General features: G+C 38.5%; 1 protein-coding gene across 13 annotated transcripts in view; it reads left to right on the top strand.

Annotated features, from left to right (window-relative positions):
• The window catches only part of elavl2 (ELAV like neuron-specific RNA binding protein 2), a 211,838-nt gene that overhangs the window by 126,613 nt on the left and 70,170 nt on the right, over nt 1-15,055 (top strand). For 9 of the 13 annotated variants that reach the window (XR_004795386.2, XR_004795389.2, XR_007031764.1 and 6 more), the window contains 4 exons: nt 5,543-5,633; nt 6,943-7,186; nt 11,322-11,425; nt 13,957-14,110. Coding sequence is in view for 9 of the 13 variants with exons in the window: in XM_035645805.2 (XP_035501698.1) it covers nt 5,562-5,633; nt 6,943-7,186; nt 11,322-11,425; nt 13,957-14,110 (574 nt within the window). In the remaining 4 variants the exon portion in view is untranslated. The remainder of the gene's footprint in view (nt 1-5,542; nt 5,634-6,942; nt 7,187-11,321; nt 11,426-13,956; nt 14,111-15,055) is intronic. The other 4 variants (XM_035645825.2, XM_035645818.2, XM_035645812.1 and 1 more) reach the window with 2 other exon arrangements.

A 15,055-nucleotide genomic window follows, 5' to 3' on the forward strand; every position in this document is an offset into this window, starting at 1 on the left:
CCAAAAAGTTGAAATGTGAAAGCAGTAGTTAAATTCTGCAGATTTCCTTTTGAAACAAATAACAGATGGGAGGAACAGCAGGAGGGTGAAGTTTAACCCTGTGAAGTTCAAAACGCAGTCCTCGTGCGAATGGAGCCCTTGCAGTATATTTGATGTCCATGTTGACTGTACTTGCTGAAGTTAATATTGCTGTGAGGTAGAAAACTGATGAGCAAGGTCTAATGGAGGATTATTGATACTGTCGGCCTAAATGAGAAAAAGCAGGACTACTGCCTTGGGAGGAAAACTTTTTGTGATCAAAATCTTTCAGTCACTTATTTGGATTATGAAAATAATCTAGTATCATCATTTAGGGTTAGGCATCAGAGTGTAAGAGCTGTTTATTGTAGTAACATGGGCTTCCACCTATTAGTCCTTAACTCCAGTAAGACTGTGTGTATGCATAGTAAACAACACAACATGCAAGTCTGTACTGCACACTACCACTGTCTTAATAATCTGTGCGTCAAGCTAAGGATTTTAGTTGTGCTGCAACCAACCACTTTTTGTGTTGATCAATCTATTGACAATTTAATCAATTAAATGTCCACTAAAGATCAAGGTATTGTATGTAGAATTAGGGTTAGGGTTATGTTTAACACAGGTTAACAGCAACAGCCTTCACATATAACTGCTTAGTGACCCTCAGGCCTCATATTCCCCAGGAGGTTGACACAGACAAAGTAGAATGAACCTCATGCACGTGTTTCACCCTCTGGTTTAGTTCCTTGGCTGGCATGCAACACGACACACGAGACACACATGACAAACACACACACACACACACACACACACACACACACACCATCTGTGTCGACAGGAGATGGCATTGAGGTTAGCAGTGAGAGATCACATTTGCATAGATCTGGTGTTGATCCGGCCATTCCTAAATCTGTAGATTGTAGAAGCAATTCAGAGACACACGTAACAGTCATCGCAGAAGCTTTTGTTTCTTTGGACCAGTTTGAAAAGTCAACCTCATACTGTCCTTTAAGTGTTGCTTTTTATTTTAAATTAATTTGTGCGTGTTTAATATTTGAACTGTACATAGGACGGGGCTGCATAGGCAGTGTGCGCACACACGATGTGTAATAAGTGTTTTTCAAAAGGTACTTTATTAAGCAGGTGGTTTGATAAAACATGTAAAAAAAAAAAAGATATTTTAAACATTTAAGTCCCCCGGCAGCATGTCTTACACAACCACTGTATGCTGGTTAAGCTGTGACTCATGTCTGTTCTTCTTTGGCATTTATTACCAGTTTTATTTTCTAATAAGCATTTAGTTGTAATGTCCAGTAAATCTTGTACATCTTTTTAAATATAACATGATTTATGAACTTCCTGCAGTTAATACATATGATCAATATGTCTCTCCACATCATACATTTTATCACACATTATTATTATTATTAACACTTTGAGATTGCTTTTAGCAATGAAAAGTGCTCTATAAATGAAATGTATTATTATTATTATTATCTATGGTTTACATTTTTGATTTATCCTGCCAACAAGTCTTTTTCTCCTTGTTTGCGTGTAACAGTGATTTTTTCCATCTTGATTTTTCAAATTATTAATTCTACCTTACAATAATTAAGTCACATAGACATTAAAACGTAGCAGAGGTACAGCATTTCTCTGAGGGGGTCATGCCCTAATAGCTGCCTACTTTTTCTCTCTGGCTCCATATTCTAATGGAAAGCCCTGGAATTATTTTACTGTTCATTTTCAATGTGATGATCACATACACTTTACTGAGGGTATTGTTTCTTCTAGTCAATGAAATGTATCTGTGTAATGGGCCATGTGGGCTGTAGCTGTTGGCTGTAGTTTGCATTTTTTCTTTGGTTATGTAGTCAGTGGGTTTTGACCTTGTTTTAGGGACATGATGGTGAATCGAATGACTCGTTTGCCGTTGGGCCCTGCACGTTTGCCTCTAGTTTGTCCACAGAATATTCAGAACCGTGAAAACAGTGATTTCCATTGGAAGTTTACATTATAAAAGTTAATATTTCACCAACATTCTGAAACACAACAGCAGCAAATCTTGGCACTGTCAAGTTTAGTTATATCACTGCCCTCAGCACAGAATCACCAATCAGTTAGCACAGTTAATATGAAGCAGCAAGCTGTTAAATGATGCTGCAACTGTATAGTGTTTTCATATGCACTCTGAGGAATCTGCATTATGCTGTTATACACTTCTATACTGCTGCAAATCTGCAAAAGCTGTGGTGACTATGTTGTGTGACCTGCGAGGTCGAGTAATTCAGTCGAGAATGCACTGTTGTGAGGATGTTCTTGCACAGACTCGAATCAGCGTCTCAAACACAGCTGACTCGACCGTAGTGTTAGCTTGACTCCACTGTGGCCGTGTCATAACAGTGGATTCTGCACAAAATGAAGGGTAAATAAAAGTGACCGACTTCTTTGTTTTGCTGCACACAAAAGATGTGAGTATGTTGGTCATGTGCTGCCTCGCGGTCATATGACCACTGACACAAGAGTCCAGCTTGTGATGGGATCCCACCAGCTGCAAATTTCTGACTGTCAACTACACATCTTAAGTTTTATGACCGCAGCCTTTCAGATGCTTTCAAAAGTACTCAAAACACAGTCTGTGGTAGTTTCACTACAGTAGGAGACTCCAGGACACATGATGATAAACACTTGTCACAGTGTACCAACACCAGGAAAGAATTGCAATATCCTCATCAAAAATACTCTTGTTTTACAATTCATACAACAGCAAACTTAAACATTGCTGACTTTAGGATACATTAAGTGGTTTCTTAGACCTTCTCTAATAATGTGTATTAAGTTATACTAAATGTCGTTTATCTTGTTGTAAATATAGTTATTTATCAAAGAAATAACAAAGTCAAGCTTTAATAACACTGACCTTGATCTAATTATTTACAGTAATTTCAAGTATTAATTTCTTAAAGATTAAGCTCTTGGCCTGAATCCCTCGTGTCCCTTAAATGTGAAGATGTTTTTCACCAGTTTGCTATGTTTTTCTTTTATTAATCTGCTACAGTGTTCCTGTATTTCAAATACTGTAGTGCACAAAAAGGATGGAGGAATTGGATTTCTTTTATCATTAGTAATTATCTGATATTAAAGTTTAGATTATCTTAACAATGAACTGCCAGCATATTTATATCACTTATTATTGTCATTGCTTGTACATTTTTTTTGCACTCAAGCAAATGTAGCGTAATTAACCCGACTATTTGCAGCATTTTATATTAATCAACACAACCTGTTTTCTGTTCTTTATAATCCTGATTATGTTCACTCTACTAGAAAGCTTTGTTACATACACTGAGATTCACACTGATGTTCTCAGAATAGAACGATATCTAGCAAAGTAACACTGTGGAGTACATAAACATTTTTAGTCAAGCCATCAGATTTGACTCTAATCACACATGCTCACATTACACCTCCAGTTTTTCACACTTGCATAAGCTAAGGTTGTAATTATTACCTCTGCCTCTGAGGTTATGTTTTTACCAGTGTCTGTTGGTTTGTTTGTTAGTAGGATTTTGTCAACTGTGCTGAACCAATTTTCACCAAACTTATGAGGTGTTATTTATTTTAGCTTTTTAATCAATTTCTCAGGAAATTGCCTCTTTAACAAGATTCAATTTTTATGATATTGGACGATTTAGTGCTGATCCAGATAATAATCCAGATTTGGGTAGAAAAACATTTGACATTGGTGGAGTTCTACGCTCTATAGTTTTCTAATCAAATAAGAATCCAGAGTGGATCTGCAGCTGTTTAAATGACTGACACCGAGCTGTTTGCTGCAGTTTAAGTTTCCACGCATGTATGTACATCAGCACAGCCAATCACTGTGTCTGAGAGCTACGGCTCAGCTCTGGCAGTGTTGCGATACATTTAACAGACAAATGAAAAAGAGACGGTTTGTCCAAAGAAATCAATGGTCCTCATCAATCATGACATCTGCACTGACTTCAATTTGTCAAGATTCCAAATACTGTTAAGACAAGAAGTACCTAGAGGGACACGAGTCTCTCACTGAATGTGTAAAGGGAGAAGGAAAAAGGATTTTGAGAGTTAATTGACATCATATACTAGTACAGATCAGTATATTGTCTATGGCAGAAAAGTTTAAACAGAAAGCAGTGCTATCAAGACACGTCATAAAACATTTATTGTCCTCTGGCTCTGTGAAAATTTGATAAGGAAATTTAAAAATGTAATGTTTTTTTTAATGCATTAACCATGTCTATGGCTGAATATGGTGAAGAACATCACAGGCCACGGTTTGAGATGCTCTCCGCGGACAAATATTGACCGGGTTTATTGGATTATACTTGTCCATTTGACAACTGCAATTCTGTTTTCAGCACTTGAGTTGAGAAAATCAATTTGCATTTGCGTTATGGCAAGATGACATTTTCACTAGATGCAACCAACCAAGGTGGAAAAAATTCATAAAAAGGATCACTAAATGCTCAGTCATCTGTGCCAAATCATCTTTCATCTTCAAACTCAAGTTTGTGTGGATTTGTATAATAACTTTGAGATAATGTCCACATAGGCACAGGAGACAGAGGAGAATCTTCTGTGTGAAGGTTTTTTTTTTTTAATGATTTATACTGCAAGTCTCCTTTTGTTTTGCATGACAAGCTGAATATGAACTGCTTTCTGTATGCAGTTACAGTTAACTTTACAAGGGTAGACACCATTAAGAAAAAACAGTAAGTTGTTGAATGACCCAACATAAAAGGTATTATTTTGATTGTTGGATATGATCAATTTTGAAGCTAGTTTAGCTTCAAAGTGCTCTGGTTGTTGTTTGTTTTGAAGCTACTGCTGTGAGTTTTATTTTTTTAAGCTTATTTGTTATGGTGATTTATGTCAGTTAGAAGCCTTAGTTTTGTGTTGTACTGTAAATCTGCCTTGTGTTTACTGGTGAACTCTTGTCTCTTCTTAGTGATTTGAACCTGTTGTCAGTAGTTTACTTTAGAAGTATGTGAATGTTAAGCCTAATGGGGAAACGTGTAGATTTTTTTTTATTGTGGTTGTTTGCAGTTTTAGTGTGTTGTTCGCTAAAGATTGGTTTAAATAATGCAGGGTGTCAGCGAAACTTGAGCATTAGCTGTGTTGCTGAATGTGAGCAATCTGAGCCGACCAATTGATTTGTGCTTTGCAATTTCAGTGGGAATCTTTGTGCAGCACTCCCATCCATTTCGATAATTGCCATTCCTCATGCTTGTTGCCCCAGATGTTGTGGCCAGGTTTTTCTCCTGACTGTACACTCTGCACTTCTTGGCTCTGCTGTTTGCTCCTTACTGAAGATGAACTGTGACTAAGTGAAAAATTGCCTTTTGCCTTCTCCCTGGTTCAAGCCAATCTGCATGGACAGCTAGCTCACCCCCCCCAACTATGACATGTGATCACCTCTGACTGTTGCTTTTGTTATTATTGATTTAACATGAAGTACTTTTTGTGTCCACTTTTTCAGACGGCAACTCCAAACTAACATGGCAGTCAGACTGTGCGATGTGGCTTCTCTTCTTAGAAGTGGTTCGTGGGCGCCTGAGCCTTGGACTGGGGTCGGTGGCACTTCTTTTTTGAAACCATACGGCCAGAAGGCCTGCTCTTCTGTGTCAGTGCTCAGGCAATACCAATGACGTTAACTGTCGTATTATACCAAATTCATCACGTGTTCAATTTGGAATCTAGGCACATTTGTGTTTTGTGTATGAAAAGCTCCCAAGTTGTTATTCTTTGACTATTGGTATGGTCTAAGGCTGTCTACTACTGTTTATTGAATAGGAATTTGAAATTAAAAAATGCAAAAATGTGTTCAAATGTGATTGCCTAAGAATCATATGCATAGTTGTGATGACACTGTTAACAGATTCACTATGTGCAGAAAGTAAATCAAAGGATGACTCTTCATACATTGATTTGTTGCTGTTTGCCTTTATTTCACATCATTAAAAGGGGCAGTAACAGATTTTAAACTGCTATATGTTACAGGCATGCTAGTGCATGCCGCTACGACTTTTTGGCCTAGTGGTTAGCGTGTCGGTCTCACATACCCGAGGCTGCGGGTTCGCGGCCCGGCCAAAGCAGTAAAAACAACAACAACAACAACAACAACAACAACAACAAAGCGAGAAACTTGCTTTCACCAAAATCGCTTAATTCCCCTTCAGGCCTCTAGTCCGAGGCTAGCGTCCTAATGGCTTTCGTATTTGGTGCTGCTATAGGCTTTGCATTTTAATTTTTTTTTGGGTAATGACATGTTTCACTTTAGTTTCCATATTTAGCTTTAAATGATATGTTAAACATGCCACCTACACTCTTATATTGCTTTCTCAATTGTTGAACTTCTGACAGATTAATAGATGTCACATGCTTTCTTTGGGGAAAAAGTCTCATGCGCTGTTTTCCCAGAATTAAAAGCAGCAATCATGAATAGCAGAGGAAATTCATCACACACTTTCCTACTGGGGTAACACTGTAGGACCATTTCACATTTAGCCAGGTATAAATGCCAAAGGCACACATTTTAGATAAGTGAAAGCCTACCCCAACCTGATCTGTGAGGGGCAAAGTGTAGACAGAGTATGACCTACACTATTAGTCCTACTGTGCTACACTTTATTATGTAAATGCACAATAAAAACACAGCATGAAGCATTTTGTCAGTCTGTGGTTCAGACTTTTGTGTTTCCTGCAACTTGGTTGCCTTTATAATATGAATATGAAGAATTTCACTGGTTGTTAATAATCCAACAAAACAATGTTTCAGTGTGTGAAGAGTGTCTTTTTTTAACTACCTGGTGTTTTTGATGTTTTTGTTTAATTTGCATGTGGCCTTTTTTGACTTGTTTTTTTTTTCTGTTTCTTTAGCAGGTTATTGCTGCCATGGAAACACAGCTGTCCAATGGGCCAACTTGCAACAACACAAGCAACGGTCCCTCAACAATCTCAAACAACTGCTCCTCACCTGTAGAGTCAGGGAGCATAGAGGACAGTAAAACTAACTTGATAGTCAACTATCTGCCTCAGAACATGACCCAGGAGGAGCTGAAGAGTTTGTTTGGGAGCATTGGAGAAATTGAGTCCTGTAAACTAGTTCGCGACAAAATAACAGGTAACGCATCTGATTGCATTGCTGTGGCTGGTTAATAGCTTAGGATCAACAGATACCATGTGCTCTGATCATTTCGCCTGTGAATTGGCAAAAATAAAACTTTCAATTGTAACCAAAGTAGATGAATTAAGAAATGATCTTAAACTTTTTTTTACTAACTTCCAACAATGCTAAATCCAAGTCATGTATCATTGGGGCCCTGTTTGCAACATTGTCCATGTCCAAGCCTTTTCTGATTTTGCATGCATGATGTGATTTCCTCCATGTATGTGTGACATCCAGCATCATACATAATGACATTTTTTGCTCCCAATAAATGCAAAGGCCTTCCTTTTGAAAGTCAGCCAATCATTCTGCATCTCATTATGGAGAATACCAGGCACGTAGTAGCCATTATAAAACCTGCCAAGCAGCAACAGAAGGACTAATTTAAGTTCTATACAGTATGTGCTGTTTTAATATGCAGGATGATACTAGTGCCGCAAGCAAAATGACATTTCCTAAAAACCAAGGGACACACAAATTTAATTGCACCATTACATTCCTTATATTTGGACAGCGAGAAGACTTGCAAATGATTTCAGGTTGTTTTGATCGGAGAAATGTAGCAGGCAGAGGCAGACACGGCCCGTGTATGGCGGAGACTGCTGCAATTTTTACTGCTTGCTGTTTTGGTCAAGGTTACTGAGACCTTCCTCCATCTGCTCCTTACAACACAGTCCAATGGTCCGGAGACAAGCCTCTCTTGCCTTTTAAAGGATGTGTACACACATCTGTTTCATTTGCATGTGATCCTGACACATTATCAGTCCTAGTTGACTGAACATATCTTTCCATTGACATGTGGTTGAAGGGCAGCGAGCTCTTTTTGAGAAGCACTGAACCAAGATGCTTAAACTTTGATAATTCTAGATTAGTTTTATTCTGAGACTCCAAGGTAGTCTCCTTCATTAAATTAACATAGAAGATGTGCGCCAAGCCACATCTGATTTGAAATATTAAAAATGTTCAATATTTCAGTGCTTATCTGACCAGTGCTTAGCTTACTAGTATTCACATGTGTCTATGCATGGTTAAATTTCCCCACCAGCATTTACAGCCTTAACGCTAAAAATGTTGTCTGCTGCGCTAAATATATATTGCTTCTATAACATTATGCTGTCTTTCTTTAGGCTTTTTTAAAAAAAGCATTTCTATTAACGTATACAAAGATGCATTTGTAACAACACTCTGTATAAGTGCTCTATAAATCAAAGATTTTTCATATTTTATGTCAAGGGAAATGAATGGCAGCCATAGATAGACCACAGGCCAAGGGTGGTGTATTTGTAGGGGTAGACGGCTAATTATGTATTTACTGAATTCACTTTTTTTTTTTTTTGCATGGTGCTGATGAAAATTATCAAGCGTTTAGCCTTGCATGAATTCAATTCAGTAAAGTAGATTAATTCAACCCTAAGTTAGTTTTTCTTGCATTTGTATTTATCTAATCTATTTAAGTACCCAGCTTCATGCATTCTCAAGTGGAATTTGATCTCAATTGTATTTGAGTGTTTTGGGAACTATTCACATCTGAATTTTTATATTTCTATATTACTTCTTATTTTATTAAAAAGCCTCCTTTTTTATCTTAAGCAACCTAAATCATTGTTTGCTATAACATATTTTTTCTTTTAGCAATGTTCCTATGCTCCCTTTACATGGCACTGAATGTGTCTGTTGTTGATTTGTTTTGCTCAGCGCCTCAAGCAGCCATTGTCTTCTAGAGACTGTCAGCCCTTAAGTACAACTGTTAACGTGTGTGTGTGTGTGTGTGTGTGTGTGTGTGTGTGTGTGTGTGTGTGTGTGTGTGTGTGTGTGTGTGTGTGTGTGTGTGTGTGTGTGTGGGTGGGTGGGTGGGTGGGTGGGTGGGGGGGGGGGGGGGGGGGGGGGGCGTGTATGTGTAGCCTTACAGTCATGGTCATCTTATATCCAGGTGATGGAAAGTTGTACACTTTTAAGAACCGTTGTCATGTTGATTTCTAGTGTACACCCTTTAAAAAGGACATAACAGACATAATCTGTTTTAAAAAAGGGAGCTTCTCTGGGATTAGATTAGGGATGACAGTTGCACTAGCATCTGTAGCAAAACAATGTGTGGATGAAGTGTGTTTGTGGCACAGTTCCAAAGGCTCTTAGCATCAGTGGGGATCTGATCTGGAGTAATGAGTCATATAAAAACAAATTTCCTTCTTTATTAAAGAAAGAAAAGCGTAGTCAGCTGTACTGGGTGAGTTCTTAGCTCTCCGGGTGCCACAAGATGTCTTGTCGAGGACACCTAAAATAAAATTTGCTTTTCTTGGGTAATTTTTTTCAGGACTAAGTTGGAAAAGTTTATCGCTTCCTTTTGAGCAGTACAAGTAATGCTGCTGTGGGCAACAACAGTTACTAACCAGCATGCTATTATAAAATAAAAATTATAAAAATTCTGTTTCACCGATAAAAGCTTGAAGTGGGGCAGGAAAAACTGACTTCAGACTCAGTTGGGGGAAAAATAACCTTAATGTTATTCAAAGCCTCCAAGTCATTTGTGGGGGACAATGCTATGATTTAAATTTCAGCACTACATAAAACCCGATCCCCTCCAGACTCTTGCTTTTGTCTCTCCCCTGGCCCTGTGGCAATGGATTTAAGCCAGCCTAAATCTGTATACTGGTGCTACATCAGATGCTAAATAATCACCAGAGAGATGCATGGTTCCTCTTTGCTTTAAATGTTCTCATCTTGGCTGCGGCTGCTGCAGCGACAGCAGCCGCAGCATCTTAGTCTTGTTGTTGGTTTCCTCCCATTATGGGCAGCGCTAGTCTTTTACTGGAAGCTTGGTGCATTTGTGTGTAAGTGCATCTCAGCATGTCTCCACCACTCAATGACAGCTGAAAGTTGTTTGTTATAGGAACATTTTATAGGCTTCCCAGCTCTAACAGTGGATGTAGCAGATATTAGATGTTCCATAGGAAGACATCACTGAGGATGTAGCGTGCCACATACAGCAGAACGGGCTGTTGGCCCTCCAGGCTTAAGTAAACGTGTCATTTCACCAGCTCATTTCAAAGGCTTGGCGTGTTTCTCTGGGCTATAACAGTCCCCGAGATGCAAGGTGAAATTAAGTTTATGAACTTCACTTAATCACAGCTGAACGACCCAAGAGAGCAGTGACTCATGGTGGGAAGACGGATAAAGCCTGCTTGATGCACATAGGCTGTTCAGGTGTACAGTAAAGCTAATCTAATGGCAACCCTTTGAGCAACATCTGACAGTTTGGTGGTGTCTATTTTCCACACCAATACACCATTGTTATCGTAAATTTTAAATATACAACATGAGTTAAACAGTCAAAATGCAACATTTACAAATGTGTGTATTTCATTCTACAATATGTTAAACTTGAACTAATAGGATTTAAAAAATAACAACAACTTTGATTTTAAAGACTGAAAACAAAATGACGACTGATGCAACGACATGTGGATTCCTCATCCCAAGCACATACTCATCTGTCTCATTTCTTCTATGCCTAAATGTCTGATTTGAAAATATTAACTTCATCTTGTATAAAGCATCAGATTCAAGTTTATTTTGTACTGTATTAATATGCTCAAGCTGCTTGAGCTGGTGAACTTGACCAGCGCTAGAATTGCAGAGACCCGGCAGTGTGGGAGGAGGAAATTGAATTGCCTCTGTGCACATAAAGAGTGGGTGTCAATCTATTGTACATTTTAGAGATAAACTGTAAAGCTAGGGGAACACATTGCACCTCAACTACTGCACTGTCTCGGATGAGTTGGTGTGAAAGTGGAGCAACTGCCTGTCATTTTTAATTTAAGACCTGTTTGTCAAAGCGTTGAGAATTTGCTATAGGTTGTGAGCCAAATGGATTTTAGTTTGAAATGGGCCTGTGACCTGTATAAGAGATGAAGACCCGCTGTGCTTCTGTGTTCTAGCATTGCTGACACTTTAATTTTAAGAGTAAAACTGCACTGACGCTGTTGACTTATGATTTATAATAGCTATAGCAATTTAGTCCAAATGCAGAAGTGATACATTGTTGGTGTTTATTAAGTGACGTTGGATATATTTTCTGGTCTTGTAATTGCAGGGCAGAGCCTAGGATATGGATTTGTGAATTACGTGGATCCGAAGGATGCAGAGAAAGCCATCAATACTTTAAATGGCTTGAGACTTCAGACCAAAACCATCAAGGTAAGATGACGTCACATTTTTTTTCTTTTAACTTAAATGTCTCCTGTAAGCGAGCTCATCAAACAATCATATTGAACTCTCAAATCTTTCACCGTTCATGGCAGGTTGCAAAAAAGTTGCCGTTCATGTTTAGTTGGAGTCGAAGCATAATTAGGCTGGAGAACTGTCAGGTGGAAAGGGAGCCTATTGTTAATCTGGGCACAAGCAGCTTTTTCCTGGGCCTCAAGTAGAGCAGAACTGTTTCTATGGTTGCATGTGCTGTAGCACTACTGTGTGCCTTTACAGGAGGTGGCTGCCATTAGCATTCATCAGGCAGTGTAGCTCTGGATGTGCTGGTGGAAAAACTAATTTGCTTCATATAGGGCAGCAGAATTTGTAAGTGATGATATTTCACAGTGGCCTTACAGAGACCACTAGATCCCTTCTCGCATTTATTAGAGGGTGAAGGAGAAAATGTCTGTGGCAGAAAGTCATGTTTGAATAGAACCAACGTTGTGGGCTGTGTGCTTTATTATTGGTATATTTAACATTTACAGATGAATGTGAAGGTGTAGTATGTTATGATAAATAAAGTGGTATGGTTGAAAATAAAAATATCTCTCCACCCCTCTTCTTCACTGTCCTCTGAAATTGGAACTTGGAAATTTTTTTTTATGTATACCACACATCCAAAATTCTCTAGCTGCTCTGTCAGAAGTGCAAATAAACCTCAGTGAGGTACAGGAATATACTTTGCAAATATTGGCATCAAAAGAAGTGTGCAGGTGAGACTGGGAGGCAGGTGGGATGAGGAATGGGGGAATGGCCCGGCTGTGGGCAGGGAGCTTTAGCATTCACGTTCACTTAGTCGGTTTTCCCTTCCGGAGCTTGGCAAGTTCTAAGATAGGATTGACCAAGTAGAGTTCTTATCGATCTGATTTCTTTTTGAAGGTTTAATTAAAGTGAGTGCATTTTGTGAAAATGCAATCCATTGCATAAGATTGCAGAAAAGGGATTTGTATAAAACCATATAATGTGTCTGACACTAATTAAAAAGCTGTGGTGCTATTCAGGTAATTGACAGTCGAGTCACAAAACTCCACACTTTCTTTCCCTCCCTGTGATTCTCTCGTTCAGGCCTTTACAAAACCACCTTCAATCCATTTTTATGCATTAACCCCAAAACATTAGGCTGTATGATTCCTACATGATATTGAATAAATGTATGAGACTGAAAACTGTATGGTGCACCTAGAACATTTAATTTATAAGTACTCTGTATTGATCCACGGTACCATTCTATTACTTGGCTGTATTTATGGACAAATGTTGATTTATGCTGCATGTCCATGTTGTCTGGTGCTGGGGGCTCTCCAAATATCTAAGAGAGACAACAATGGGTGAGATAAGTTTTAGGGGGCAGCCATGCTGCTGTCTATAGAAAGTTTCAAGAGAGTTGAGAATTTTTTTTGGTCTTTAAATGAGAGCGGTCTAGACAGGCCTGAAGATATATCCGTCACTGTCAGGTTTCCCACTGTGCTGATGGACAGAAAATATGCCAGTTTAACTTTTTCTGTACAGACTGATTGTCACTGTCCATTTAACTGATAAGTAATTTGTAACTTTGCACTGGGGAAAGAAAAACGGTGACAAACCGAAAATGGAGCATTGTAGGACATAAATACTGATGAAAACACTCGATCAAAATGGTGAAAAGCTGGAATGTGCAGTGGTAAAAATGGATGGTTACTGGAGTGTGGCTGCATTTGCTTAAAACAGATTCCAGTGTCCAGTGTAAACTTTGCAAAAAGTAGTTTGCATATCACAGCTCGAACATGGCACAAAAACAAATAAAATATGCTAATTGATGTTTCATCCTGTTTGTGTTAAACGCCTGGGGCTTCTGAGTGTGAACAGATCAGAGTTGACATCATAATTAGGTTAGCTTTTAAGCATTTTGATTTTTGAGGCTATAAGGCTAGTGTGGCCAAATTAGTTAATGTTCCCCCCACATTTTTGACAGCCCACTATGGTTTTTCTCTCAAAATTAAGAGGAAGCCACTGTTTAGTTTAGCTTTTTTGAGCAGATTTAAAAGCCATGGAGGGTTTTTGCAGCCTGTGTTTATCATCCCAAAACGCTAGTGAAAGGAGTGTTTGCTTAAAAAAAGGAAAAAAATTGCCAACAGGAATAATTACTATTTTATTAAAATGGTATCAACCTTCCTATGTACTGCTAAACAATGCTACATTAAAATAAGATTAAGTGTCATAACAAATTAAAAGAATTACACAAACATTTATTCTTAGCTATTATAGTTCATAGTATCACGTCTGCATAACCTGAGTATATTTCAAATTAACTGTCAGGTTAAATACCATTTATTGTTCTAGAAAAAAATCTCTGAATCTGCTTTTTGGATTTGAACAAATGTACCAAGAAGGTGTTTTATAGCGCATCATGATCAGACCTGGGTATTATTATATTATGGGTATGTGAGTTCATTACTGCCTGTTCTAACGATGGCGGTCATGTGAACTGTCTCTGCCTGTAGGTTTCCTATGCTCGTCCAAGTTCGGCCTCCATCAGAGATGCTAATTTGTACGTCAGTGGCTTGCCAAAGACCATGACTCAGAAAGAACTGGAGCAGCTCTTCTCTCAGTATGGACGCATCATTACCTCACGCATTCTTGTGGACCAGGTGACTGGTGAGTACAACGTGACAGCTGTCACACATAGCAGGGGCCCTATGAAACACTGATTTATTATCTATCACTGAAATGTCAAGTCTGTTCGGCATTCATTATGGGAATGCTTATTTATTTCTCAAACATAAAACAAATAATTTTAAGGGAATTTTTTTCAGGTTTACATCCTAAATAATTCATTAATTTTCTGTAAGAAAAGAGGAAACCATCCCAAAATGGATTGAAACCTGCTTTTGCTCACTAATGAATACAAAGTTATTCACATGTTCTTGTGCATTTTGATAAAGTGGATCTCAAGGAAAAGCGCGAAAGTATTAAACATGAATACACGCCAAATCAAATCAATCAAACAAAGCAGATCCAAAACAACAAATGTGCAGCAAGCATCATGGGGGACTGGAGTGATGGACTACTTTTTGACTTGGCCAAGCTACTGAGGCCCAAGGCTCATTGGCACAAAGCAGGAAGAAACGGGACCAAGAGTGAAAAGGTATGCATGGATGTCCCAAGAGAGCAGTGAGAGTGAAAAAACTAATACTTCTACTAACAAAAGTACTATTTTCATTATCTTGTAATATCCATTGTCAGTAAAGGATCGAGTAACTGACACAAAATAGCTAGCTAACATTGATAAGTAATGTTTTAGCTAGTTTAATCCGGTTACGCTAGAGCTTGTTAATTACTATCGTCAGTATAATGATAGTAATCTCGCTGTTTGATTTACAATGAGGAATAATATGTTTCTTTTTCTTTTCACCTCTTTCTGCTTTCCGGGGACGTCTGTGCATTTCCCCATCTTGTTTCTCCCTGCTGCTCGCCAGTGGCCCATGACGTAGAAGCTCTGTATTGTTGCTGCTCAGTCAAAACTCTTCTCTTCTGTTCTGTGCTGAACATGTCTCTCGTGCGCTTTGTGTTAACAGCTTTACTTGATTTGGAATGTGTCAC

The sequence above is a fragment of the Scophthalmus maximus genome, chromosome 12 (genome assembly GCF_022379125.1).
Source record: "Scophthalmus maximus strain ysfricsl-2021 chromosome 12, ASM2237912v1, whole genome shotgun sequence".
Taxonomy (NCBI): Eukaryota; Metazoa; Chordata; class Actinopteri; order Pleuronectiformes; family Scophthalmidae; genus Scophthalmus; species Scophthalmus maximus.